Source organism: Thunnus albacares, chromosome 17 (assembly GCF_914725855.1).
Source record: "Thunnus albacares chromosome 17, fThuAlb1.1, whole genome shotgun sequence".
NCBI classification, from domain to species: Eukaryota; Metazoa; Chordata; class Actinopteri; order Scombriformes; family Scombridae; genus Thunnus; species Thunnus albacares.
The window spans coordinates 16,042,702-16,067,574 of record NC_058122.1 but is presented as its reverse complement, the minus strand read 5'-3'; the positions used below and the strand labels follow the sequence as shown (position 1 = coordinate 16,067,574).

Sequence of the window (24,873 nt, the reverse complement as noted above, 5' to 3'; positions counted from 1 at the left end):
AGAAATCTAAAAATAATAAAAAAAATAAAATGTTGATTTATATCTGTCAAGTTTACTGCACTGCTGTTCCTTACTGTTTGATAAAAAAAATGTTTTATGATTTTCTGTGAGACAATAACATTTTTTACAAAGTGAAATCATAAAATTTAAATGTATATGATGTATTTTAGAAGTAAAGTTTTTGTATTAATTAATACATGCTGTATAATTTCCATCCAAAATAAAGAAAATTGGGGGGAAAACATGATTAAGCCTCTGTCAGTTATTTAACTGTTAGATATGTTAAGTTTTATAATTGTAAAAATGTATTAAGTTAGTGTTTCAAGTGTTTATGTGCAAAAAAACCTGACACATCTTTGTACAAAGTTAGCCTTTTTATAATGAATGTTTATGCACTTGTCTACTTCCAGTCATTTCCTACTTTAAGTTTAAAAAAACAAACAAAAAAAACTTCTGTCTAGTGCTCTTTCTCATTGCACTTGTACTCGGTCAGCTACTTGAGAATTTGTACCACGGCTCTTTCTGACTCACTGTCCTCTAATGCTGGATTGTCTTGCCTCACTTGTAAGTCGCTTTGGATAAAAGCAACTGGCAAATGACAAGATGTTAATGTAAAATACACTGACATTACTTAACAATAAAAAGTTTAGACTGGTAACGTAATTTGAGTCACATGTCATCAGCAATTTCAGCTATAACTGAATTCAATGAAGTTTTAATAAAATGATATTCCACTTTTCATTATTATTTATAGAACATTATATTGTATTAGACAAATTAAACTTGGTTAAAATGCAGAAGTTCCATAGATATTAGATGAATGATGAAAAATCTATACATCTAATTTGAACAAACTGACTGACAGCAGCGAGAAAGTATGGAATAAGATGTTGTATTCCCACAGGTGTTTGCATGCTCTCAATGATGTGAGTCTGCAACTGCATTGCCACCTAGTGGGAAAAGATGTTTACTGTCTAGAGACTGTGTGGTTTGAGTTAATGTGTAATCAGTAATCAGAGGTAGTATGCTCTAAAAGCTGTGATAGAGCAGTTATAAATGTATAACTGAGCCAAGAGTAACTGTAAGGTGTTCAAACCAGCAGTCATCTCTCTGCTCATTGGCTATTTGAGCTCACACTGTTGGTCTGTGACTGTGAAGTTTTCCAGCTCAGCTCCCCTATCCATTCGTCCTAAAAACATCAAGCCAGTGAGTTCACATCTGGAGCTTATGTGGGAGATAGACATCAATATGTCAGGCCTTTAGGCCATAAGCCGGGACTGAGCAGATCATCCCCACAGTTGCAAAGCATCAAGAATGCTCATAATGAATAAATCAGTTATCATCAGCCCAGAAGAGGCCAAAAACACTTTAAAACTGTATCTCCGCCTGCAACAAAGTCTGAGAGAGAAAAATGGAGGGACTGGAAGGAGGGTGGGTAATATAAGAGAACATCTTGTAAAAGTAGGGAAGGTTTGTTTGCCCACATTTTGCTAATTGGTCTCAATGGTGCAGCTAATGGTTTTAGGTTTATGTCCAAGTTCCACTAAGAGGTAACCAGTGAAGGATTAATTACTCATTTACATCATTTTGTAAGAGAAGAAGGAGGATTTAAAGTACAGAAAATTGAAAATAGAGACCAAAATCACCTAATTTAAAGCCACACATAGTACTTCCTGTTACTACTTCATGCATTAAACAGATGTTAGGTAAAGTGAATTTGGAACTGTTTCATCCATTACAAGCGATTTTAGCTTTTACAAGTATTCCACATCCCAAATATCACACACACATTTCAAGATAATCAAAAACTTTTCCTCCACTTTGATATCTCCCAAGTCTGTCCCTTTCTTTCAACCCTATCTGCTTATAAATGGTCCTTCTCCTGACCCTCACCAGTCCATTTTGTCCATCTTTCATCGGCCATAGCTGAGGCATGTGGCAACAAAGCTCAGCTGTGGTCAGATGGCATCTGTCCCTTCAATAATCCTGGAGTTATCGCTACACATCAAAGTGTTCAAGGCTTGCATAATTGAGTTAACGAGTGTGTTTGGTACGTAACCTGATCCTTTATTCCCTGTGAGGACCGCGGTCACAGTGTGTGACCACAGACAGAGACGAAGAGGGAGAGCGACAGAGTGAGAAGGCCCTAAAGCCCTGCAACTGTGGGTTCACGCTGTGGCCCTGGCAAGCCACACAGCGCCCTGGGCCAGTACCAAGCTAATGAAAAAACAACAGTGGGGTAATGCTGGTGTGAAGCTGGGACCATAGCACCATGCCCACTGCACAACTGCCCCGGTCAGCACTGGCACTGATCGCAGCGCCAGTTGTCACGGCCTTAATCCTGCCTGCTGAATGACCTCATCACTGCCTGCCTGCCTGCCTCTCTGCAGCGGCTGCCATGGCTCGTTACTGCAACAGCAACGGAGTGACCTCACCTACCCGACCAAAGCACACAAACACATGCAAAGTAAGCAGATACACTGATGCATAGCGTCCAAAACATGCAAAACCTTAAAGGGTCAGTGCATCCAAATTACAAAAAGTTATTTTTCTACCAGTGATTCTGTTTTGTCTGAGTCTGAACTTCAGTTTTATCTATCTCTGGGATTTCTGCCTCTACAAAAATATAATGGAGGTGCTACTGAAAGCATTGAAAAATTACATTTGAAAACTCAAACAACATTGTGTCTTACCAGAAACAATGTCCCAGTTATCCTGGATAATCCACAGATGTCATTCTGAACAGTTTTTACTGGAGCTACTTTCTGTGTATGAAGTACTCCAAAACTGTCCACAGCAAGGTCTGTGGATTATCCAGAGAAACCCGAAACATTGTCTCTGAAATGACAAATTGCTATTGAATTTTTTCAGAGATTATTTTTCAATGTTTTGATCATCAAAATTCCACTCACTTTCATTGTAACCAGTTTCAGAGGCGGATATCTCAAAACTTTTGCAAATCAAACCAAAACTGTCTGCATGGATAAGTACCACTAAAAAAAAATTTTTATTGTTATTTGGGTGAATTGACCCTTTAGCTGCACAGACATAGCAATTACAACAAAAACATGCATGTATCATGTAAACATGAGGCTAATTTACATACTGTATACATTGTATGAATGCTCCATATTGCACTCTAATCAAAAAAGATCAGACAATTCTGTACATACAGACTGAAATTACCATGAAGATAGATATTAGCAGGCACAAACACAGATGTACATATGTGCATGAACATATATCCACACACACAGACACACTTGTGTGTGATGAAAATAAAGAGACACTTGCTCTGTTGGCACCTCCTCCAATCACACACGCCGCCTCCACTCCTTCATCCCAGCTGTCACAACTGCAAAAACTCTACAAATACACACACACACTCTCGCATATTCACACTCACCCACACACACCACTTTTCCTGCTCACACCTTTTCCCGCTCACCATGGCTTTCTCCAGTTGGTGCTTGTGTGCCCACTCTCTGCTGCAGATTGTATGTGCATGTGTGTGTGTTTGTGTGTGTGTGTGTGTGTGTGTGTGTGTGTGCATGTTTGCTCGTGTGCCATTGTCTTTTATTGCTGTGGTTCCAGCTGAGTGCAGACATCTAGTGCCCACCGCTTGTCCAGCAGCTTAACAGAGAAAAGTGGACAGTGAGTCATGTTTTATTTTGGCCTCCTCTAAGCTGTGAAAATTACAGGCACCTAAAACTCAATCTGTTCTGCATCTGAGAGCAGGGAAAGGATTGAAATGGCAGTGGGCAATTTAGGCACGCCTTGTAGTGAATCTCTGCTTTTTCTCTGCTTAACACTCCATCTCCAACTGGATTCATCTTGTGAACTGACCACTGAATCTCATGATCAGTGTGTGAAATCACTCCTGTCCAAGTATGAGCGATTCAGCGCACTTATGCTTCCTGTTTGGCAGCCGCGCCATGTGTGAGGTCATAAATCTGATCACCACAGCAACGGAATCCAGTGACACTGACGCTTTCAGGAAGCCCCATGAATTAGTGAGGATTTATGGTCAGGCCTTGGATAACACACCCATCACTTCTGAATGCACACAGTAGATGACAGACTGGCATCTTTGCAAGTGGAAACAAAAGTGTTTCGCACCTTAAATCAATCCACAGAAACGCAGAGCAGATTCAAATTGAATTTCACTTAAAGGGCATATACTCAAATAAATAAGGAGGCTGAAATAAGGAGCAGAGATTGGGGAAAATTGGGCCCCTGGTAGTGATTATTTCCCTAGAAGAGTTTTTCCATCTTGGTACCCTGGCTCAGACTCTTGCGTCTGGATCTTTTAAAGGGTCCAGGGAGGGTTGGGCATGTATTATTTTCAACACTTCAGATTAAACCCTGCTACAGCTCTCTGAGGCCTTACTAATACAGACCCCCTGCTGGGTTACAGCAAAATTAAAAATGAAAAAAAAAAAAGCCTCAACTGTGAAAACAGTGTTAAAACAGAGGTGGAAATGACACTGAGATGCTGTGATGACGTCTTTGGAAAGGTAATAATTAGCGGTGTCACCTTTTTTACAACGTAGAGGAAAGAGAACTAAAAGTTTTGTATGATGACAGATTTGAAGCCAGGGCTTGGCATCATTGGTTTCGTACATTAAAATATGGCAAAACTGACTGAAACACTCATGCCAAGGCAATTTTGAGCCACTAGAACGCATTGTTTTTGAAAAGGTTCATTTCTCTCCATTTTGTCTGGTGCTTATATTAGCTACAGCACAGTATATATATGGATATTGAGCTCCTGCATACACAGTCCAGTGGAGACATTAAAAATGTTACTGGGATAAATAATGCATCACCTTTTGTCTCCTGGGGTGAAATTCAGGCATGACGAAAAGTTAAGAAATCATTATTATCAAATCAAAAAATAAACCAAAGTCAGAGCTTGTGCACTTAAAGCAGCAGCAATGAAATTGCATCAAAAAATCAACTGAAATGAAGGTACTGTAATTTATATTAAATGTGCCTGAGGAAAACAGCATGCTCTCTAATCGGGGTCGAGACCTCTCCAGGGGGTCACAAGATAAATCTGAGGGGTTGTGAGATGTTTAACAGGAAAAGAAAGGAAAAAGAAGCTGTACATCTGCTACACAAAGATTTTTTTTCTGTCTTATCTCTCATTTTTTCATCATTTTTGTGAAACATGGGTCATGACACAAAAAGGTTGGGAATTATTTTGTAGTAAACGTCATTCAAGTAAAGTAAAGTGTTCATTAACTTATCATAGACTTGATATGCTTGGTATTTTTTATCTGTTGCGGATTCAGTTTTTCACTCTCGGGATTATGGAAATAAACAATGGACATTGTCAAAGTAAGAGATTCCTCTAATTTCATAACCACCTTCCATTAAAAATAAGTATTCTAGGACAAAATAAACACAGTGCTGGTTATATTGTAAAGGTATATTCTCTGGGATTTTTGATTCATTAAAACATGCCCTGTAATTAGGCCTACACACAAATCAAAGTTACATACCTCACTATAAACAACCAGCACCAATGCCACCCATTCTCCTTCTCTTCATATCCGGCAGTTTCTCTCTCTCACACACACACACACACACACGCAATCATGCACACACACTGTTTCTCTCATCTCTCAGGGAACGAATAAGTGCCAGGCAGTACCAGTCCACTGATGGTTGCTCTCGCCAAGGCCTGACAAACAGGGGTGCAGGCTGGCAGAACGCCCCCTGCCCCCCCTCACAGCGCTCGGGCCACAGGCAGCTGAAAGAGAGGGCGGCCAACAGACCAACAGTTGGCGAGAGTTTGGTTGAGCGACTGTCCAGGCTGCTGCACGCCACCCAGCCCACGTTCAGGGCACCTGACCCTGGGTAAACTGACAAATGCCTGGCCTTTGGGTGCGCCTGCAGAGTGATGTGACCCTGAAGGCGCTATGACCTTATAGCCACCCCTCTGTCTGCCTTATGTTCACAGTCACCATGTTTTTTCAAGCACCTGACCAAGAAAATTACGCTTGCACTCACTCACATTTTTCACTCTGTTTGACTAATTGTCATGGAGATGGCATGGCTAAGAGAAACAGCTCTTAGGATGCTCGCACCCAGGAAAGATTGCCGTAATTTTCACCTAATTCACATCTTGAAATGATGTAATTCGATGCTTTAGTTTAATTGCTGCCTTGTTAGTTTCAGCAAAGAAAAAGTACATTTGCTTCATTTCTTTCAACTGCCTCCACAGTATGTATTCATAGACCTTTTTATGTGCTAGTGCTGCCATATATGTTGGCACAGATATTAACAGGCACACACACACACACACATAAACACATGGTACACAAGTACACATTATAACTTTGCAATGTACAGAACACTTATTGGGTATATTTAACTTATCTTGACAAGACTGTTAATTTCTCTGAAACCAGGGATGGATTCCAATCACCCTCTCTATCCACGTCCCCTATTCCCTCCAAAATGCCCAGCTGTTGCTCCTGTAGACAGCTGCTTTAGGGGCAGAACGAATCTCAGCTGTCGAGAGGAGTTGTGCGTGGGGGTTGGTGGATTTTGGGGTTTGTATTCCCTCAAACCAATGACACTCCGCTCTCCACGCTGCAGTGAGTTGGGTGGAGTACGGAAAAATGCTGACAGGCAGCAGATTTAGGTACCGAAACCAGAGGCTACAGCTGTCTGTGTGTTTACAAAAAAACTGCTCAGTACAACTCTGGAGCTCTGGGTTCAACTTAGAAATGCCCCCAAGAAGTCTGTGTAGAAAATCCTCAGCTTGCTCTCTGTTTGGATGTTGGAAAATACAAGAGGAGTGGCATGTGCTTAGTGCTTTAATGTTGCATTATGCTAAAATTAAAATTTACACATCAAAAATTTTAGTAATGAATATTTACAGCACAAAGATCAGTTGAAATATTGTGACTAAACTCTTGCCAAATCCAGTAAGAGGTGAATATACTGTCAATTTCCATCCACTGCACAGAAACCCCCATATACAGTATATGACTTTCAACCTATTGCTCTGTTGTTTCCTGTTGAATATTAAAATGCAGACTGGATTGGTTTTCACTTTGCTAAACTCGTATATATTAAACAAAACTGCCTCTTTGAGAGTTGAGCCTGTTATTATTCATGCTACACGTCGTAAAGGTCAGACGTAATACAACCTCACTTCAGTCTCATGTTGTTGGGAGCAAATAAGGTCTCTAGGCTATGATCTGTGAGCATGTTGTAATGAGCCTGGACAGCCTGGCATCTGAACAGAAAGACAGTTGTGTCATACACAAATTCCATATTGCATAACAAACTAGATTACAGAGAGGGGGGAAACAACAGCATCTCATTACTGGCCACAGAGGATCAGGGTCTAATCAAAGTATGCTGCTGTTCTTTGTTGCAAATGTAGACAATATGTGGAGCTCGATACAGAGTGACATCCTCCGTGTCATAGAGAGACGTATGAATTATGTTATGAGTTATAACGGGTGTGGGTAAGAGTCACAGAGAGGCCAGTGACCATCTCTTCAACTGTTTCGCTCTGATCACAACCTGCTGGAGACTGGAAGGAGCTGAAAAATGACTGTAGCCCATATGGACACCTACCATCAAAAAATTAATCCACTGGATATGTGTATCAATTTAATTAAAATTATGTGACATATTTCTTAAATATCTAAGTCCATATGTTTTGTTGTTGTTGTTGTTGTTGTTGTTGTCATTTCTCTCAGGACTGCTGTTTCTTTTCAGTTTACTACAGCAATATAATCTGGCCATGATCCTGTTTCACAAAATTTATAATATTATACTAATCACTTAATGCTTAATGCAACTGCAATTACAGAGACTAACTTAAATTTTGTCTTGCAGCTCAACAGTTTGATCTGTTGCGTTCATATGACAATAATCTTATATTCTTATGTTGCCCTCTTGTGGTGAATTACTGTAATCACGTCTCCACCACGTTCCACAGGTGGCTGAGAGACATGACGTGGATTTCAGCTCTTTTCCTACACCTTATGCATCATATCATTATTTTGTTTAATTTCTTCTTCAGCTACACCTTATCAATGCACAAGAACAGATGTTATTGAATCCAGCGTTTCACTTTCAGATAGAAGAAAAATGAGCTTTCAGTACGGTATTTGTACAGATGCGGCTGCTTTTCAGCACCATGGACAGTGTCCTGTGCCCTCTGTAACCCTTATCACCATCAGTGAGCTCATTAATTAGCACTACAGTCCCGCTACATCAATGTGATACAGATGCATAGATCACTTTAAGTAACATGGAGATGTTTCATCTTTAAATGTTTCCACACTCACTACAATAGACCCATAATATCAGGCTTGATAGTAAAGAGGAAGTTTATAATGTGAGAAAAAAGGGGGCTGATGCTTTTTCTAAAGGTGCCCTCGAGCTGTGTACGCTGTAAAGTGTAGCACCCCTGCGTCCTGATTGTTTTGCGCTCAAGGTGGAGTTGTCTGCCACATCACATCTAATTGCTGCCGCTACAGCGCGCAGTGCTGATGCTGTTGCCCTGAACAGAACAAGCTGCTGAGAGCAGGAAGCGGCTGAACAACAACGGAAGCGAGAGCGTTTCGCATCTCGGGACAATTTCACTCCTACATAGAGAAGAGAGGTGTCGAAGAACATGCGTCCAACGCGCAGGTGAAAAAAAAAAAAAACAGCAAATTTTAAGTTCTTAGCTGCTGCAACTTTTCGGCACTAGCTTGAACAGATTTGGGGAAGGTTTATTTGTTTGCTTTAGCTCCGATTCACAGAGATAGTTTTGAAATCTTGAGAGATGTCTCGCAAGAAGGCTGTCAAAGGAAAAGCCGCAAGCAACAGCCCGTCTGCAGGCAGCCCCACCGGGAAAGGAACCGGGAAAGCTGCGAGGAGCAGCCCGGGCTTTGTTCAGATGAACGGTGTGGTCCATCCCAGCAGACCCTCCATAAGCAACAGCAGCGAGTTTTATGACATCGCTTTCAAGGTAAGCACCTGCTGTTTGGATACAGTTACACCTATGGTAAAAAATAAATAAATAAATAAACTCAAATCAAAGTAGACTAGATTTTTACATTTTAAACGAACAAATCACAGTGATAATAAGATGATATAAATTGGTATACATCAGTGCCACAGAGGTCACTATACACTCACTATAAATCATCATACCAAGTCATGTAGACACTTGTAGGCTTTTTGTGTCCTATAATATGAAACATACACAAAATAAACCTGTTTGTTTTCTACTTTATTCTTCGCCAGGGTTGTTTTCCTGTTTAGCGTTGAACTGTCTTCCGTTTTACAACCACCTTTATTCATTAAACAGCAGCAAAGCCCCTGACACCAGCTGTGTCAATACACGATCGATGAGCTGCACACCGCCAACAAACAAATCATTCGCTCCCGCGGTGCAGCTGGTTGAATGCATGTTTGTCTCAGCAGTGCAGGTTATTGGGTTTACATATAGCCTACACAGAGACATTTTTGGGTTTGATTTCTTCAACTAAGCATAATGTGAGCACTTATGTGAGTAAAGAGAACTGTCACCTCACCTCACCACAACACAAACACAGACTCACACCCACAGATTCTCCGTGTGGACTCCCAGCGTAGCTTCAAGGGGACTTGTGCCACCTACTCTATGTTTTTGAAGCAGCTGTTTGATGTGAGTGCATGATGGCTTTGTGTTGCTCTTTTCACAAAAAAACAATTGAATTGTTCCATCCATGCCACTTCACTCAGCAAAGGAAACTGTAGACATTTTTTATTGAATTGTTATTTATTGGGTGCATGGATAGCCCTGCAACCATAAAAATGAACAACTACAGAAAAGGCCACATGCTCCAGTTTCTATCTGACTGTTTTTTTACGTTGACCTGTTCTTCTTCTTTAGCACCATATTGATCCAATAACATTCCCTTTTAATTATTTCTAAATGTTGCAACATTGGATTAAAACCCACCTGTAGCTTTATGGGTGTAGAACTTGTACTGTATCCAACTTTCTGATTTATTGTTCCCTCTGTAATATCATTATTTCTCATTTAGGAAACTGCATTTTATTTGTAAAAGCCTAAAGGCAGGGAGAGACCTGGTACTCCCTCCTGCACACTGTTAACTCCCGTTTAGATTACAGTATGTAGAGTTGAGGGAGACTTAATGGGGAGAGATGAACAGATGCAGAGATTTAAAAAAAGAGTATGTAAAGGGGAAATATGGAGCACGGGGGAATCAGGGGTGAGATTCTCAGATATTACCCTTTGCTGCATTTTACATCTGTTCAGCAACCCTGTAACATCCCTTCATTCTTCATTCCTCTGTCTTTCATCTCCTCACTGCTCTCCTCTGTGCACCCAAGAGACACTTTTGAGTTCCATGGTCTAAGGCCCACAGTCCCTCAGCTAACCTGATAACAGTAATCACATCAAACCTTTAATTTCATCACAGCGAGGAATAAAAAGAGAAATGCACAACTGTGTGTTCAGCAGGAATGAAACACAAGCAAATCTGTCATGTATGCATGCTAACCTGCACACACAGAGCTGTAAGGTGGTTATATGCTTACACACACTTGTAACAAGGATCTAAGGATGTTCACTGGTTATAATGAGCAGTCAAAATATTCGTTCACATACACTGTCTACACTGGCCAAGCACCAAAATCACAGGACTAATTTAGATGAGTGATTCAAATGTTCTGGTTTTTCTGAGTACACATAATCAGACACTGATATAGCAGTGGCTCCTCTTCTTCATGCTCCTACATGTGTTTTTGGTTTTGCTAGTTATTTTAGTTTTGTCTGACAGTTAGCTTTTGTTTATCAGTCAGATAGTCTTAAGCTTTCTCCTTCACACTTCTGTTTGTGCATTAGTTCAGCCCTTCAGTCGTTCCTGGCAGCTCCAGCTGGCTGACTTTTCCCCTCTCGGCTTCCTGTGCAGGTGATGCTGGTTGGAGACTCTGGTGTAGGAAAAACCTGTCTGCTGGTGCGTTTCAAAGATGGAGCATTCTTGGCTGGCAGCTTCATTTCCACTGTGGGCATCGACTTTAGGGTGAGTTTAAATCAATAAAACCAAAAGCAAACAAGCATACACAGACAAATCCTGCACATACATGATCATGCAAACCCACTTCAAGGTACCTTTTTATAAAACAAGGTCATATGTACTAGTGGGATTTTTTTCAAAGCTATTCAGTGTCTTTCTATGCCCCACAGCTACATTACAAGTACTTCCTGTGTTAAAAGTCGTATAAGATAGGATATTGATTTCTTAAATTAGTTTGACATGCTTTAGTTTTTTAGGCTCCCTCAGTGATAATCATGTCTGTCATGTGCCAGTTTCATTGTCCCACATGGCCAACCAGGAAGGAATTTGTCCATCTTTTTGTAATGGTCCATATCAGTTGTTTCTGTCAAGGTAGTCAGGCGACCCCTGAGACCCAGCACAGCAGAGAGAAAGAGACAGCTGCCTGCCTCCGGCTCTTCAGCGGCTGCAGTTACAGCCTTGGGTGTTCACTGAACTACTACTTTTAATTAGCAGGCCTTATGAGAGCTATATACTCTAATAGCCATGTATCTGCGATTTTTGTCTCTTCCTCTCTTGTCTCTGTTGAAACAGCCTGCCTTTGTGTTTATTATATTACATTTTCTGTTTGCACTGTGTCTGGGAATTGTCTGTGGTAATTTTTGAGTGCCATAGTTTGTGTTTTTGTTGTATTCAGTGTCATTTTTACTTCTGTTTACTTGATATTGATGGGAGTAGTCAATCTTAACCCACAGTTTTAACAGTGATGAGCTGCTCACTGATCCAGTCACTCATTAAAAGGATGCAGCTTACAGCTTACCTTCCCTCACCTCTTTTAGTTAGAATGTGACAGTTGCTGACTTGTTCCTCCACCAATCTTTCTCAGGAAACTCTTTGCATAAGTTCTTCTCAACTGTTCCTTCAACCATCTAATCACCACCTGCACTGACTGGGTGGGGACGAAATGATAGAGTGTTTTAATGGAAAACGTACTTGGAAAACTAACTTATTTTAAAATGCTCTTTGAAGTTCCAAAGTTAACACATTGCATAAAGCGTAAGTGCAACATTAGATCCTTTGTACTCTTGGGAGGTATATTCACATGGGCAGCCACTGTGTGTGTGTGTGTGTGTGTGTGTGTGTGTGTGTGTGTGTGTTCGTCTACTAAAGTATCCAACCATTGTATAGCCCTGTGTGTGGGTTGGATGAGTTTGTGGGTGGATGAGCAGTTGATTTATTTACTTATGTAACGTCTCTTATAAAACTGCGTCTGTAGTCCCAATGTACATGTTGGGTCTATCTAAGCAAAGCAGAGACCTTCATCAGCTATCTCTGCCCGCTGCATTTATTAATAATGGCGGGAAAAGTACACAACTCCTGAAGTTCAGTGCTTAGTCTGCTCTTATGTCATATTGACTTATTTAATTGGAGTGTGGCACAGAGCTGTGTGCCGTGAATAATTTCATTATCATCCTCTAAGCTCCCATTCTCTTCTGGATGGTTTCTTGTTAAATGGTTCATTTTTGAAATAGACCTTCATTTATTCACGAGTATCCTTCCTGAGTCATTCTATGGGTCAGCAATGATATGGCAATGTTTTTGTTCTGTTAATTAGAATCAGGGCTGAACAATTGATTGAAATTTTATCGAAATCGCAATATGGCCTCCTGCAATTTTCGAATCGCTTGAGGCACAATATTTAATAAAGGAGAAATGTGTGTCAAAATACCATTTTTATATTAAATATTGTTGTGCTGCAGGGATGTCCTGGACTACACATTATATTCTACACACTTGCGAAAACATGTTTTTCAATTAAAATCAATGAAAATGAGAATAATGATGTAAAAATGATCATTCCTATAATATTACAAATCATATCACAATTGCAATATCAGTCAAAATAATCACAGCCCTAATTAGAATACAGACAAAATGGCATTTTTCTCTATTTTAGTATTTTTATTTTGCTTTTTTACCATTTTGCATGCAACTGACAATGTCCACAAGTACAGAATAAATAAAGAATTTAAAAAAACACACACACACATAACCACAGACATAACATCCACTTTATGATTATGTACATATAAAGTTATTTTTTATGTGGCTGCACAAATTGCACAAACAGTGGGTTTGTTTGAGAAGTTGAGAGACCAGGAATGAGTTGGAGCATATAAAAATCCTTGGTGTTTATCTTCCCATGGAGGATACACGGAGAGAAACAGAGAAACGGGGAGTGATTGTTATTTTTAGGAAAAGACGGTTTTGATCCCTTTTAGTTGGTGGGAAAGAAAGGCAATTTGCTTCGTATGGGGATTTGATCCGGTCCCCACTTCAAAGCTGCAGCAAGATGCCGTGTTTTTTTCTCCCTCTTGTTTATTGTAGTCTCATCTTGTTTAAGCCTCAGCATGTTCTCAGGATTACAGAGCTGTAGTGGTGCCTTGTTAGACTTAAAATACATTGAGTCAGAATAGGAAATACAACTCCAGACAAATTGCATTTGATTATAAAATCTCCCCATAATTCCTATAAAGGGATCATAAAGGGATCCACCTCTCTGGTTCATTCATGCTAAATTCAAGTTAAAAGATGAAGCAGTATGAATTATTTCTCTCATTAAGTGAATTCATAGAAACTCTGTTGCATATGAAAAAGATTTTTAAGACATGCAACTAAAATGTAAGGCTTTATAAGTTAAGGTCAGTCTTCACAATCTAAAATTTTATTTTAAAATGAAATAGTTGATTTGCACGGAAGTGTTTTCACGAAACAATGATAAAGATGCATCATATACAGGTTTTTGCTTCAACTAAATTTGACTCCAGTAAACCAGAGAAGACAACACACTTGCAAACTGTGATGCAATACATCCAGGTCATCAGTTACCATGGTAATGCAGGTGCTAACCGACAGGCAGGTGACTGGGATTGACTAGAGGGCGAAGCTGTACTCGTTCTTGATTGCACGGCCTCTAAAGTTCTTGGCTTGTGCGAGTCAGAGTTCTGGTGATTTTCTCATTTATTTATGTATTTGCTTCGATCAAGAGGTCATAAGCAGTATGTTAGAGGCATCAGGTGGGTGTAAATGACTCCTGCTGCTGTCCGTGCTCTCTGAGGCAAAATGACTAGATGTATTCTTAATGCTACAGCTTGCTATTTAGTATTTAAATGAAATATGGATTTACATCACATGACACTTGCGTATCCTGAGGACATTTCCTCCTCCATTTTGTCCATTTCTCTCTGCACTCTGACACACACTATCACCTTATGTAACTTAGCTGTCTTTTGACTTCTTCCATCTCCAAGGGATACTGGGTTGGGTTCATGCCCTGTCTGTGGAAGATGGCTGTCGTCTCTTCTATAAAATGAACCAAAAGCAGCTCTGCAGGACTTTCTAAGGAGAAACCAGCAATTACTTATTAGAGCAGTCCTCCAAGCTTGACTTTTTTAGAAGTTCTGGCACTGCAGGGCAACAGATCAGCAGATTCATGTCCCCACCACTGATGAAGACAGACAGTATAGAGAAGCTGCAGATATATTTGTTGACTGGGATATTTGCCTCTTAGACCTTTTTATAGTTATTGATACACATTAGACAAATTAGACATTAAATTCATTCAAATACGATAAAACAATGTCATCCAAATGGTCACAGAACAAATTAATTACATGTGTTATCAACTGTATTAAAAAGCTTTCAAAATGAGTCAATATATTTTGCTACAGGAGAAATATTTCCGTTCTGAAGGATGTCGAGCTAACAAACAATAAACAGGTTGACACAAGTGATAACTTGACATTTTTTCCTTGTGAGATCAAAACCATAATACTTGCTGAAAATAATAAAGATATAAAAAACATATTAGACACAGTAATTTTACATTCATTAGTTTCCCCATTAGTCTGACGAAGAGGAGGAAACTGTATTGCTTTATTTTTTCTGAAAGTTGACATCATACTTTGGTGGGTCTATGATCCTTATTAAGGCCCATACTGTTTTTCCCACTGTCAACAAATCCCATGAAAAGACCAAAACCAATAGTGCATCATTGTGTTTCTCAATAATTTACTACTTCCATACCCAGTCTGTGGCACTCAGCTCCAAGCCCACTGGCTCCTACTGAAATCTTTAAAAACAGCTCATAAATATAGTGTAATTTTTTTAAAAAGCCACGTCATTTCCTAAAACAGCTTGGCACTGTAGTTTTAGCAAAGGTTACTTAAACAGGACTAAATATTGCTTTCAGCTGCAGATGAATGAGCACATTTGGTGCTCTGAGTATTTACAGCACCGGGATGGTGTGAGTAGGATTGATTCAAAGTAAACTACAGTGCCAATGTTTTGTTGTGGAAAGGACAATGTCACCCAATGCGGATCAGCTCATTGATGTGTTTTTAACAGTCTGTAGACAACTAAGCTATAATAAGCTATATCAGCCTCGTGCTATACAAGGAATACTTGCTAATAGGATCTATTGATGTTTTTTTCATGAGATTTGCTGACAAAAGAAAAATATGGAATATGCTTATCATTTTAAGTAGTAAACATGTGCATATATTGTTTGTGCAAATACCATACTTTGCTAAAGTGTTTTAGGCTGAAAAGGCATTTATCTTAATTTCCCATAAGCACCTGAATGCATCATCAGTAAAAAGTTGGTGTTAACTAATACCAACACATGAAATTGTAATGTTGGTTGGATTAATGTTCATAGCTGCTTTAATAGTGTTGGATGAGGTAATTATAAAATGCTCTTATCAACTTTGTCACTTCCAAACTTGCCTCAGGTGGGCAGGGAACAAATGTAAACTGTCCGTAGTGCTGTAGTGAATAACACTACCAGGTTTACCAATATCATTACCAAACTTCTGAAATATTTCATGTCAGTCAGTCTATCTCAATCTGCTTCAATCAGATTTTCACAAACTGAGGGATCAATTTCAATTTTCCAGTCTGTAATCGTCACATCCATCATACTTTTAGTTTGCTTCATTTTTCTGTCACTTTCCTCCCCGGCATGCTATTTGGCATTTTGTGCATATTCTCACTAAAAATAATGTGTTGTTTATTCTTTTAAATGTTGTAGCCTGAAGGTAAACATTTTTTATTACTTTCAACTAAATCCCAGTGTTACATATAGCAGCAGGGAAGTTAGTGGTCTTATCTTGGCTTTAAACATAATGAGTCCCAAATGTTATTTACTGAAAAATGATATTGTCATCTTGAAAGGGGATTCTGTCACCGTTAATGTCTGGGTCAAAATGTCTTAATTTGGAAAATAAAAGAACTGAATAGTAATATCTCAAAAGTAAAGAAGAGGACAATTAAAAAGAAGAAAAAGAAAGAAAGGAATTCGGGGAACAAAGCAGAAAAGCAAAGATGCTAAAGGGAAGCCAGTTAACCATGACTCCACACAATTTGCCTTACTCTAATTTCCATTGTGGCAGACAAAACAACCCTCTCCTCTTTTCCTCTTACCAATAACCTCATGACACCAGGGAGGAGATGGGTAATCCTTCAATCCCTCAGTTGACATAAATGCAGTGGTGGGGAGAGGAGCAGCACTTCTCACCTCCACTGAGAGACAAGGGAGCTGCTCCCAGCTGTCAGTTATGTCTTGTGCGCCCCGAGTGACAGACCACTTATGCAACCAGAGATTTCACCTCCCTGCACCTCAGGAAAACATCACTTATGTGACCCAGGGAGAGAGATCTTGAAATATGCCTGTGAGGATGGATGATCCGACTTATGGCTTGTTTGCCTCTAGGGCTTTCAATGTCAGACTGTCGGTCAGTTGGTCCACAACTGTGGTCCAGTCTGAATATGCTAATAGCTATCAGATGGATTGCCATGCAGTTTCAGGGACATTCATGATCCCCAGTGGATGAATTTTAATGAACTTTGATGATCAACTGACTTTTCCTCTAATGCCGCCACCACCACAAAGTTTTCACTTATCCTGTGAAATACCTCAACATCCACTGGATGGATTGGCACAAAATTTGGTACAGACATCCATGATGCCGATATAATGTATCCTACTGACATTGGTGATCCTCTGACTTTTCCTCTTGCCACCATGATGTTGACATTTGTGCTTAGACTTTATTGCAATCACATCTCAGGTAACATTTACCATTCATCCTGCTTATTCAGCCCACTCTCATTCCCAGGTTGTCAAATACCACTGCTTTGTCACGCCCCTCGGCATCTGATACCGACATATAAGGTGCCCTTCAGCATCTGTGTGAGATGCACCGGGCTGTCAACTAACTGCAATTTAAACCCGTGACAATATCAGATGCCCAGAGCAACTGCTCCGGCTGTCCATTCACTCCAATATTAACCCGATTGCAGCACTATGAGACACTTTGAGCAACAGTCCAGTAGGCAGACCAGAAGACCTCTCACCTGTAAATAGTTTCCTCACTGTCAGTTCCCTTGTTAATGTTTTCTTTTAATGATATCCTCAACATTTCTCAACACAAAAACATGAAAGTGTCCATGATAACTCAACAATATAATAGGTTAATGTTATGGCCATCAGTTTTAATTATTTCTCCTTCAATTCTGAGAAATAAGGTTTTGGATACTGGAAGGCTACATTACCCATGATCCTTAGCCACCATTGCTGTGGAGATAAAGACAGTCCACTTTGTTACCTGTTACAAATCCATAATTTATTTCAAGCTGATTAAGATTTTGTGTGCATCTGGTTCATGGAGTCCCCCCCTTCACACACACACACACCATGGAGTGGTGTATTGGATGCAGTGGCTCAATAGTCTGTCTGTGAGTGAGTGAGTGAGTGTTTGACTGAGAGTTTAAGTGACACCCTCTCTGACAGAGATACATAACCACTCTTGACCTCAGAGACCACTCCTCCCCTGCTCCTGCCTGATGTGTGAACAAAATGTGTAATAGTTCAACTCATGTTGGCATGTGATGTGCACCACAATATTAAAATTTGCCCACTGACTTTGTCACAGATAATTTCTCCCCTGAGGATGAACAATTGTTTTATCTTACACTCTGACAATGAAGTCAGTCACAGCTCAGGATAGATAAAACATCCCAACACTGCCTGCCTTCTCTAACATTTTACTTCCAATACTGAAGTGGTCTATAAAATTTCCCCGACAGGTTTAAGAGACATGGATCACACCTGGCATACTAATTCATTTCACCTTGATTGTAGTCTGTATTGTACACAGGACAATTTTTATCTTAATGATTTACTTTTGCAGCGCTACATTAGGGAAGTTGTCTTTTTGGGCTACAATGAATGGGCTAGTGTTCATTTCTGAATAATACATGGCAGAAGCTATTTTTTTAATGCAAAATCTGAACCTGATAATGATATGGATAATACCTTTCATTTTTATAACACTTACGTAAAGTGTACTTAAAACACAAACTGGTCACAAAGTGGATTAAAGTTCAGGAAACTGCAAAATATAAAATAATTTCAGCAAAAGTGAATGTGAAATAATGAAAATCTACTCATTTACACTTGTAATACCCTCCTCCTCCATCCGCTCTGTTTTTCTTGAGAGATTGCCCTTCATGTTCTCATTTACACTAATGACACTCTGACTCCCATGTGTCACATGTCCAATCAGAAGTTTCACACCTCGTTGATGGAGATGAATCATGTAAAATCAAATTTCCATGTTTTAAGCACAGCAGGAGAGTTTCACACATAACAGACAGCCCCATTTATTCAGATTTCACTTTCCTCTGATGTTATTTTTGGGTGTACTTACGGGGAGGGGGTGATGAATCAGGCAACTCCAACATTTCATGAAACACTTCAGTCATCTGATTTTGAAGCGGAGATGCATTTCGGCACTCTGCTCTGGTATTTAAGAACATTAAAACTGTAACTCTGAAGGATGCATTAAAAATATATGTAAAAATCTTTGACCTTTAACCTCCACTGCCCTGGGGAAGACAACCTGTGCAAGACTCTCCTCCTAATTAACCATGATCAAAGCCAAATAATGCTGATTGGAGGATTTCCCACTTTAACAGAGAGAGCACCTGCTCTGACTTCTTGTATTTTTGTACCCTAATGAGACACGGATCTCCATTTATTTATACAATAAAAACTGAGGCAGCAACTAGCTTTATAATTACATACTGTATGTATCCAATGAGCTTCGTTGTCTTGGAGGAGCTGTCCAATACAGTTGCATCAACTATCAACAATTACTGATCTATAGTTTATCCGTTTATCTATCTATGCTGCATCTCCACCATTGAAGAGCTATTTTTTTCAGCTCCGCTCCGAGCAAATGAGCAGAACCTCTCGATCTGCTCTAAACTCAGACTTAAACATCCCTCTGCGGCAGACTGCCTTTGCACAATCTGCTTTTTCATTTACGGGCCATCAAACATTGGAATATGCTTCCAGCTGAGCTTAAAACTTGCACAGACTTTCATTCTTTTTCCCAAGGTGGAAAAAAAGGATATTGAGTAACCAGTCATGTCGACATTAATTTGACCGTGATTCAGATTTTTTATTGTAATGAATTGTAATTTTATAGTCGTACCGGATAAATGTGCTGGTGTGCTTGTAGATTTGACTGTATAATTGTTAGTGTGATAGAGACTATGTAATGGTGTAGCTTGTAAATGAATGTTTTAGTGTCTGGTGATTGTTCTGTGTGTACCTGCCCAGGGACTGCAGATGGAAATTAACTAAATAGCTAAATCTGGCATAAGTCATCTCTTCTCATTTTGAGATTAATGTTTTTTGTGCATGGTCCTTGTTTAATAGAGAGAATGATAATAATAATAATAATAACAGAATAGACTGTTGAATAATTCAAACACTCTTATTATGCAGGCAATGCAGAAGATTGTCTTGATAAGACTGTGTGTGTGTGTGTGTGCATTTACATAGCAGAGAGGATGGCAGTGTTCCAGAGATGAGACAGTGGCAGCAGCAGAGAGGTGGCAGGACAGGTTAATCGAGTCACAGAGGCGCGGAATCAGCTGCAAATCTTACAGTCTAATAACCAGAGAGGAACCATGAAGCTGGCAAAGGGACAACACACACCAATACACACTGAACACACTTGCTGCACATGTTGCACGTCTTTGAAAATATAATGAGGAGTTGAAAGTGTTGAGAATGTTCCTGCATATATCGTGCTGTAATGAAGACCCCAGTCACCTGAAAGGATATATGATATATATACATATAGAAGAAGGTAACAGCCTCTTTCCATGTATCTCATCTACTGGGGAGATTTTAATTTAGCTGTGAGTTTGTGCGGATCTGTCACCACAGTGGAGATAGTGGGAAAAGATACTTCCTGATCTAATGACACATCAGAGCTGCTGTGAATTCCGCACTTGCTCCATGTAAATAAAGGTCTGCAGATGATATTAGGAATTCAAGCAATGCCCACTGGATTTTTTCGTCAGATTTTAAATAACCACAGATATACTGGTATCAGACAAGTAACAAGGGATTGCAGTACAGAAACACCAAAGATATGTTTCGAAAGGGTGGTTTGGATTGGGTATCAATCCGTAGACATTCACAAGGGTTAGAAAAAGTGCAGCTGTAGATTACATCACATTAATGAAAAAAAAGATCATTTAGGTATTGGTGACAAACTATTCTAACTATAAAATATTGCTTATTCCAAATGCATTATTGTTTTTATAGTTTTGATTTTTTTAGCAGCATATTTGAGTCTTGACCTACATTTGACATTTTGTAGTTGTATTATGTAGTTTTTTTTAGTATTGATATAAATTTCCCACTCAGTAGCTATGTATCTTGATCACAAGTCTTAAAAATCTATAATGTTTGAGTATAGGCTTACATATATATAGATGTAATAGATATCAATATTAGTATCAGCCTAAAATACAGTATAGATTGGTCTCAAATCATGTTCTTCATGAGTGCTTTTACATTTGCCATTTTACTCATTTTCCTTTCCCATGAGAAAATCTGCAAAGGTAGTGATACATTTTATGGTCAAAGAGGCAATACAAGTCTGTGTTTGATGCTATATCTCCATATTGCTCCACCATTGTTGATGTTCTTGGTCATACCAACTGAAATTGAAGCTGTAAATATTGATTTCTTGCCTGACCTCTGACCCCCATAACGCCAAGCCAATCACCGCACCTAGACATGTGATTTATCATGAAGGTGGTATTTTCTGTGGTTTGGTCATCCTCCAATAAACAGTGTTTCCTGGTACCAGTGGAAGCTCTTATTGTGTGGCCAATAACATTGAAAACAGCTTAGTAGTTAAATGGGCTAAAAATGTGTTAGATAGTCAATTTGCTGATCTTAGCTGAGCCCACAGCTGGACAGGGATGAGAAAGAGAAAGCGACGTTATTTCATTTTGATTGCTTTTCCAAGGAGATAAGGAGGCTATTGGGGAAAACACACTGGGATAAAGTATACGTACATTAAAACTGAAAAAGAATTGGCTGTGGCTCCAGGAACTGTGTATGTGTGCAAAATTATATTTGCAAGGTGAGAGCATTAAACATTAAATGTCTCATATGAAAAATAAATCTCTATCGATGGGGGGGGGGGGGGGGGTGGCTGTATGTCTTGCTTGTGTTAAATCATTAAGTGAGATACTGGTGTTAATACCGGTGTAGTTCAGTGTAGTTTCCGTTCAGTTTCATTCAGTCACACATTCAGCGGCACATTTGCTGTCACCAACATACACACACATGCACACACAATAACTCACACTGATAACAATGCTCAACAGATGTGCAGACTGTTAATGAACCAGGGGAGAGCCAGCAGCTCTTGTTATGCATCTGTCTCTTCTTTTTCTGTGTCCCTCTTCAGACTGTTGTCAGACATTGTCTCTCTTGCATCACTGCTGGCAAAAAACATTCTTGTGAAAACAGGCACAGTCAACTTACGAGTTCACCATGTTTTGGGATGCAGGCGGTGTGTTCGAATGCTGGCAGTTTCTCTGTAAAGCTCAGAAGTTATTTGCTTCACCGCATAGTGTTGAAGAGGATTAAAAAAATAAGAAACATGCTGATAACTTAGTGCACGCTGTTTACTGAAATGTGGTTGTTTGTGGAACTCAAACACACACACACACAACACATTCATATACAGACACTCATGCACCATTGACTCATAAGCAGGTCCATCCTTCACGATGGCGCTCTAAAATAGATTAAATGACGACAAGCATGACATGAATCACTTTCTCTTTACTTTTTCGTCTCTGACTGGAAAAGACTCAATGTGTGTGTGTGTATGTGTGTTCATATTAAATTGCACACCCCTAGACACTCACTGTAGGTTGTTTTTGACCTCTGTCGTCTCTGAACAATCATCATAGCTGACATTTGATGTATACGCTGCATTTTGAAGTGTTATGGCTGAAAAGCTCTTTGTTCAGAGGAGCATGAGGTCATCATCGCCAGACAGCATGTTTCTGAGAGTGACTCACGCAACAAGTGGACGTTAGTCATCGCATAATTACTGCGACTCAGTTGGAGGCAGAAACTAGATGCATTTAATTTTGTTTTAGCTGTATGGTTAAACACCCTAACCTGACTCGCCAGATGGTTTGTTATACAGAACCATCTGAGAAGTCCTCCCTGGGAACTGTTTGGAAAAGGGCAGGCACTTTCCAAAAATACTTGGCAAGTCATTGGATGAATCGTCTGTCTATCACTCTTACCTTGTGAGGCAGCTGGATTCGCAAGAATTTTCCAACACATTCTCACTCCCAACTCGTCACATATCAAAGCTTGGTCAGGACCCTGTAGCATCACTTTTTAACACGCTGTATCAAATGTAGTCACTGTTTATGGTGTGACAACACGGTGGTTAAGGTCTGGTTAGTTTTAGGCACAAAAACCACTTGGTTAGGGTTCGGGAAAGATCATGGTTTGGGTTCAAATAAAAATTAAAACAAAAATGTTAAGGTGGTCTCAAACCGTGCTCTGTGCTGATTTCCAACTTTCTGCCAACAACATTACAAGCCATCCACCGACCCCTCCACCTCCTAATAAGAAAGTAAGTCAGCTTATATAGATGTCATGTGAAGTACGTCACTTCAGAAATGTTGATATGATAGGTATTGTTGAAATGTTAATATGCTACGTATTACAGGTGTTGAAGTGTACATATTCAGATCTATGGTTTACAGAAACGTACAATGCCACCGTTTTTTTTCTGGCGACCAGGCTGGAATTTGTCACCTAATATAGATGTCATCGGTCTCATAGCGTCTATTTCAGATGTTGTGGGAGCTCAACAGAAGTCTAACGGACTACCTTGCACGTTAAAAAATGATGCTAAAGCGGTACCCGATGCGTTAAGAAGTGATGCCACAGGGTCTTGACCAAGCTTCGATATGTGATGAGTTGGGAGTGAGAACGGGCTGAATTTTCATAGGACACTGATTGGTCCGAATCACCAGGGGTTCATACACAAGTGCATAACTTGAAGCCTGACAAAATGGATTCTCGCTTGGTCTTGTGATGCTGTAATCTCACAGATCCAGCTGCCTCACAAGGTAATAAACACCCAGCGGTTGATTTTCCTTTTCAACAAAAACACAGTTGATTGTAGAGCTTTTTTTTTTCTCTTTAGAATCACAGTTGAGAGAGTAGATCAGCAGGAGTCAAAACAAAGCTGATGACAGAAGTAGAAAGGTTGAGGTTGCTGCTTTGACAAGTTGAAGAATGCTTATGGAGCTGTGTGCTTGAGTCCCTCTCACTATTGACAAAAGGCCGATCCAATGATTCATCTCTTCATTTATATTGGGGATGAGTGTGGAAGACGTGTGACTGCATGTTTGTGTTTGCCTGTAGTCTTGCTGTAAATTGAATAAAATGTAGGACTTTAAAGAACTGTATGTTTTAAATACATATACAAATTAGAGTTATTAATGCAGTTATTCATGCCTGTCCATGATTAACTGCGCTGCATGTTGACTTTAAAACTAATACAGGGGTTAGTATACATCATAATTCCTGACCCTTAATACCATTTGCAATCTCTGTTGTCCAAGTTTTTTTTACAACCAGCAAATTTCTCCTCATGGAACAATAAAACCTTTATTTTAAGGTTTTAAATTTAGTTCTAGTAAGGATTTAATAAGTTGGACCCGCCTCTCTAAAAGCTGCAGATGCCATGATATGAGTCTGTGTGTCTCTGTTGTGCACATTGTAAAGAGAAAGAGCAAGTATGAAAAGAGATGGAAAATAAGACAGCAGGGAAAGAGGCAGCTCTGGCATATGAGAGGACGATAACGGACCCATCATAAAAATCAAGCTGTGACTTGATGATTATGTCTCCTTCGCTGAAAGCTTCCGTTCCTCTTTGATACTTCCTCTGTCAATGTGGATGTCACTGACAATCCATCGTCTCACTGGTGACGCTCTTTATGCATCTGTCTTTCACTTGTTTCCAGTTTCTATACCTTCTTTATAGCTGGTGGAGAGATGGTTGACTGATTTCTCCATTATCCACTCTCCTGCCTGCCAGCCTGCCTGACTGCCTGCCTTTTCTGAGTGGGTGCAATTAAAGTGCCAAACGTAATCATGCCAGCAAGTGGCAGTAATGTTTTTTTGTTTTTTTTCTCTGCTTGAAAAATGAATTGAATTAAGATGAAGCAAGAGCTACAATGTGAGGCAGAAACGCAATATGTTTGTTTATGATGTTGCATTACCTTAAAGCCATTTTTTTCAGTCTTTCTTTTGTGTCTAGTACTATAAAAATAGGGATGAGCTGTTTTGTTGTGTTGATATGAAAAAAGGCATGAAAAGCACACCCTCTAACTGTTAAATTAAAAGTTGTCAAGCATTCAGCTTTAA

At 39.6% G+C, this 24,873-nt stretch overlaps 1 protein-coding gene across 3 annotated transcripts in view; it reads left to right on the top strand.

The window, feature by feature from the left end:
• The first annotated feature begins 8,450 nt into the window (after positions 1-8,450).
• Positions 8,451-24,873, top strand: part of LOC122967681 (ras-related protein Rab-26-like) — a 55,978-nt gene continuing 39,555 nt past the window's right edge. The window contains exons 1-3 of one of the 3 annotated variants that reach the window (XM_044332447.1): positions 8,451-8,667; positions 8,768-8,989; positions 10,944-11,054. In XM_044332447.1, the coding sequence (XP_044188382.1) occupies positions 8,804-8,989; positions 10,944-11,054 (297 nt within the window). In that variant the 5' untranslated portion in view covers positions 8,451-8,667; positions 8,768-8,803. The other 2 variants (XM_044332449.1, XM_044332448.1) reach the window with 2 other exon arrangements.